This window comes from Anarrhichthys ocellatus, unplaced genomic scaffold (assembly GCF_004355925.1).
Source record: "Anarrhichthys ocellatus isolate YVR2014 unplaced genomic scaffold, GSC_Weel_1.0 scaffold2815, whole genome shotgun sequence".
Lineage (NCBI taxonomy): Eukaryota > Metazoa > Chordata > Actinopteri > Perciformes > Anarhichadidae > Anarrhichthys > Anarrhichthys ocellatus.
In genome coordinates, this window is record NW_022282789.1 from 964 (window position 1) to 6,806 (window position 5,843).

The window sequence follows — 5,843 nt, forward strand, 5'->3', positions numbered from 1 at the left end:
TGTGTGTGTGTGTGTGTGTGTGTGTGTGTGTGTGTGTGTGTGTGTGTAATCTTTCACTACCTGTGTGTTTCAGGGACACCTCTGGTCAGGGACGGTTCTGCACCATCTTCAGATCTTACTCCAGAGGAGCTCAGGTATGTTTCCCTCACAGTGGGACAGCAGCATCATGTTGGACAGCTGGTACCTGAATCTATCACACCTTCATATCCCTCATGTTCACGCTTTATATTTAAGAGGTAGATTTTACTGCTTGTTTTCTTTAATCGAACACCTGAGTCCAGAGATTACCTGAAGGACTCAAGAGTCCGTGTTGTTGTTCTGACCTCCGACTGAGGAAGTGTGAAGTCGCTTTGTTACGTTCTCCCAGTGGAGACAAAAAGAAAAACACTTTTCTTTGAATGAACTTGTCGTCGTCGCTCGATCTGGCTTTTAGTGGTACTGAGGAGGTATCACCATGGCAACAGGGACAACAGCTGATCATGAATTAAATAGTGTGTGTGTGTGTATGTGTGTGTGTGTGAGAGAGAGAGAGTTGATGCTGACCAACAAATCCAGAAATATAGGAGGCAAAAAAGTAAAAATGTTAGTTAATTATTCATACATTTTAGTTAATTAATTGTAATTTTTTTTTTTTTCTGTGGTTATCAGGGAGTTATTCTGGTGTACGACATCACCAACCGCTGGTCCTTTGATGGGATCGACAGGTGGATCAAAGAGATAGACGAGGTCAGTGATCAGTCAGTCAGTCAGTCAGTCAACATGATCCACTTCCTGTCAGAGCTTCTAAACACATCTGAAGAGACGTTTCTCTGCAGTCAGCACATGTTTACCGCTCAGATGTTACTGAATCTCAGCTCCGCTGTGGATGAGTCAGCTGCGTTCACAACAACAACCCACTCACTGCAACAATGCTGCTCTGAACAGGAACACTGTACAGCACAACACACTGTACCAGTTTACCAATCTGATGTTATGACTCTTGTTTTTATAGCCTACTTAGCTGCGAGTTCTGGGTTATATCCAAGACTGTAGTGTCGTGGTTGTACATTATTTTTATGTATTTTTATGTCAGTTAAATCAGGTTCCATTTCAGCAGGTTTTAAACTGCTTTAAAATCCTTAAATTTCATTTTCAGACTCAAACCAACAGTGAATCCATCTACTAACAAGTTTCCTTATATCATTAAAACACATCAATGAGCCTCACTGTTGCTCCTTCATCACCAGCAACACACGTTTTTACTCAATACGAATACTCACCAGAGCACCAAATGTAGAATAATATAAAATAGTTCCCAACAAATAGACTTGAATCTTCTTCCTCCTGGACTAAATTGCCTTGATTCTAACCTGAACCTTCAATCAACCCAAACTGTCCTCGCTTTGCAGCAACGTGTCTGTGGTCCCCACAACGATAGATAGGCATGCAAACACCCAAAGGACAAGCCCCTTACAATTATTAATACGTTTCTTATAAATTAAGACACTTATGTTTGAGCTGATGTCTGGTTTTACCCAGCATGCCCCGGGGGTTCCCAAGATCCTTGTCGGGAACCGCCTCCACCTGGCCTACAAGCGACAGGTGACCACGGAGCAGGCGCAGGTGTACGCGGAGAAGCTGGGCATCACCTTCTTCGAGGTCAGCCCGCTGTGTAACTTCAACATCACCGAGTCCTTCACTGAACTCGCTCGAATCGTGCTGATGAGACACGGCATGGAGCGACTGTGGAGGCCCAACAAAGGTCAGTCAGCACGTGATGAAAGTTAATTGTATCATTTCAAATGTCTTATTCAGCGTTCAGCTGTGTTTAGCTCCACCTTCTCGTGTCAATTCTGGTTCTAAATAACAAGATGGCGACGGCCAAATCGCCGAACTCAAGGCTTCATAACGTCAGTCCACAAACCGATGAGTGTCGTCACGATGACTACGTCCACTGTGCTTTTCAACATAGATGAAAGCAACACTGTGTCATTCAGTAAAGTTCTCTTCCTCTCTGAGAGTCAGATGTTCAGATTGATGTCACCGTCACATCTGTACGGTAAATAAGAAACTACAGCCAGCAGCTGGTTAGCTTAGCTTAGCATAAAGACTGCAAACCTGTTAACGTCTTAATATCTGGTGCCTTTAATGACAAATGGCACGTTGAGATTCGGTTGTTTACTGATGACATCATGTTTCTGTCTCCATGTAAACTGGTGACTATTGACAGGCTGATGCTGCCCTCTGCTGGACAACACTGAAACATAAAAAACCCTCTTCACTCTGTTGTGCCATGATGATGATGATGATGATGATGATGATCTCTGTCTCAGTGTTGACTCTCCAGGACCTGTGCTGTCGCTCCATCGTCTCCTGCACTCCGGTCCACCTGGTTGATAAACTCCCGCTCCCTCTGGCTCTGAAGTGCCACCTGAAGTCCTTCTCCATGGCCAACGGCCTCAACGCCCGCATGATGCACGGACGCTCCTACTCCGTCACCGCCAACGGCAACGGCGGCGCCAACGCCCACCACGGCACCACTAAGAGGACGGGAGGAGCGCTGCTGAAAAAGACCAAACTAATCCGCCCGCCACCGCTCAGCCCGTCTGCACAGAGCTGCAGGAACAGCTGTAAGATATCCTAACAGATGGGTCAGTGAACGCACCGTCTCCTGTTGTGTGAGACCACCAAGTCTACTGTTCTCTTCAGACTGAGAGGTTGGTGGTTACAGCTTTACATATCTGTTACCGCCATGAATGAGCAGCAAGAGGAGGACACAGAAACACAAGAGAACTCGAGGAGTTGAAGTCCTGCTGTCTTTTTAAAACAGTTTCCTCTGAAGTCCTTCTGAACTTCTGAGACGTGCTCATATTCACAGATTGATGACACCTCGTCACTTTACAAACATAAACATGTTCTTCATCTGCTCTCCAGCTGTCATGTTTCTGTTTACAGGTATAAATACAGTTACATTAAAGAAACACAGAACTCAAAACAACAAAACAAAAATGTTTTATATCATTAATATTTGTAAAGTCAGATCTCTGTACATAAACAGCTGAAAGTCTCTAAAATCAGCTGGAAGACTTGTTGAAAGGAAACTGTTGATGGATTCACCTGGAACAGCTGTTTGATGTATTTGTGGTTCTGTTTTGTTGTTGTGAAGAACTGTCCAATCAAAGAAGAGGTGACATCATGTCCACGTGGACGACATCAACAGGAAACACTGTCAAAATAAAAGAGCGAGTATGTCTTCTTTCTGCAGCCGCCGGTAAATCAAACCAACGTTCATCAGTTCATCAGGACGACAACCTGAGATTCAGAGATAATGTTGAAATATCTTAGAATAAATGTAACGCCGTGATAAAAAGACGTTTTCATTTTCAGGAAGAAAAAGAGATATAATTGTAATCATGATATTTTATAACTTGCTGTTGTCCTCGCTCCAGGAGGTCGATCTTATTATGATGCAGCTGAATGTTCCTGTAACAGTGAGTTGTGTTCACTGTCAGCTTCTCCCTCAGGACGTTTCTAACTCTTATTTGGACGCTTCATTCTTCATGATCAGCTTCTTCTTCATGGCCTGTTTCTCATGTACAGCTGCAGCTTGTGTACAATATTTGTACGTATTGTAAATATCACTGTTTGATACGATGATAAGTGACCACGTGGGGTTTTGTATCCGTGACACCAAAGACTCACCTGTCACTGAACACACAGGTGAGTCTTTGCAGCGTTTATCAACGTTTAAAAAGAGACACCTTTACAATGAACTCCTCCCACCGTGAGCGGCTGCTTTGTGGTCGAATAAAGGAGAAATATTCCCAGACAGGAAGGAGAAGTTGTGTGTGTTTAACCAAACCACCCAAAACCCATAAAGCCCGAAATAAACTCACTCAACACGATGGTACAGAGAAACAAGAAGAGGAATTTAAATTAATGCATGCAAATAATAAAAAAATAGAATTGGGACAAATATAATGTAATAATATTATTTCATTATAAATATATATATATTTATATATATATATATATATATATATATATATATTTATATATATATATTTATATATATATGTATATATATTTATATATATACGTATATATATTGTGTTATTGGACTATAATTATTGATAAATTAATGTTGATCACTTTAATGTTCATTTTAATTACTTTATATACGCTGGGTAGCTTAAAAAATATATCATAGTGAATGAGTTGATTTATAATGTGTATTAATCTAAATCTAAAGTAAAAAGTACAAGAGTTCCCATGATACTCATGGGAGTATCTTGTACTCCCATGATACTCATGGGAGTACAAGATACTCCCATGAGTATCATGTAGATGATGCATCAACCTGTAGTTCTTATTAATAACTACAGGTTCTCACTACGGTTTGACTCTTTATGAGATGAATTAATGTGCGTACAGCATCTCTACATGGATTCATGTACATACATGATACACTCTGAACCTGAACTCTGACAAGGAGTCTGTTTTTAAATCACAAATAAATAAAATAAACATTTGAAACTCATCCGTTGTATACTTGTTGGTGTTAAAGTGTTAAAAACCTTAAAACACAATGATGTAGTACGTAGTTGAATAAATGTCTCGACCCATGACACGGATAGATTAGTGCGGCTCCATGTCGGAGTCGATGGCAGTGAGAAGAAAGATCAAACAGCAAAAAGGTCTTTGAAGAGAAATAACGTGAACGTAGATATAAGTAAGTCAGAAGCTAAAGCAGTGATTAAGAGACAAATCAAAAGGATATATAAGAAGAAACGTAATAAAGAGAGTAAAGGAAGATATCTGTTTAAAATAAACCCTTGGATGAGAAGATCTAGTGGAGGGGATAGTGTGAAGGATTTCACTATTAGAAACATTATTAGTAGGATTTAATAACACCCCAAGTGGTGAGTAGAAGTGTCACAATAAGAATGTCGAAATATGTTAAAAAGTCACAATATGTTTACTTATGGAATGTATTATATGTTTACAATATTCTTACTTGTAGAGGATATTATATGTTACAGTATTTTACTCATTGAATGTATTAAACCATAGAAGTATAGTCACTAAAGGTATTAAAACACTGTATGATTAGTTTTGAGGGTCAGAAAGGGAACATTTGGAGTGAGTCGTTACAGAGATGCAGCAGAGAACAGAGGGATGGACAACTGACCAGCAGGTCACAGGAGGAGGAGTCCGGACGACTTCATCCAAACACTAAGATGATAACTGCCCGAAGCCAGGAGGGGCTATTGAATTTCGGCCAATCACAGAGGCTGATACTGGACATTTAAACTTTCAGACAGAGACTTTTAAATATAGGCTTTGTTCCAGAGGGTTTTGCCAGAGTTTGCGCTGTTACCACTCTGTGTAGTTGACCAGCTGGACTGGGCTATTTAGTGGGCCTTGTGAGAACTCTGACCCGGGGACATGTTGATATCGATAGAGTAATTCAGTTTGCAACTGTTCCAGCTTCTCTTGTTTATTAAATACTTTTTGATTGTTAACTGGATCCAGTTCATTTTTGGTGCGACTCCGCTGCCGAAGGTTTGCAGCAGCGAAGGTCCAGCGGTCTGGGTCTCCCCTGAAAACATCTGGCTCTAACAATAGGAAGGAGGAGGTGATGAGAGGATCTAGTGGAGGAGAGAGGGAAGAGGAGATGATGAGAGGATCTAGTGGAGGAGATAGGAAAGAGGAGGTGATGAGAGGATCTAGTGGAGGAGAGAGGAAAGAGGAGGTGATGAGAGGATCTTGTGGAGGAGAGAGGAAAGAGGAGATGATGAGAGGATCTAGTGGAGGAGAGAGGAAGGAGGAGGTGATGAGAGGATCTAGTGGAGGAGATAGGA

General features: G+C 41.3%; 1 protein-coding gene across 1 annotated transcript; it reads left to right on the forward strand.

Annotated features, from left to right (window-relative positions):
* Positions 1 to 5: 5 nt before the first annotated feature.
* Positions 6 to 3,944, forward strand: LOC116378572 (ras-related protein Rab-40B-like; the record flags this gene model as incomplete). The annotated part of the gene is made up of 4 exons (XM_031840463.1): positions 6 to 134; positions 649 to 726; positions 1,519 to 1,741; positions 2,313 to 3,944. Coding segments are annotated over 4 exons (741 nt in total), but the record flags the coding sequence as incomplete, so codon positions are not given.
* Between the last annotated feature and the right edge of the window lie 1,899 nt (positions 3,945 to 5,843).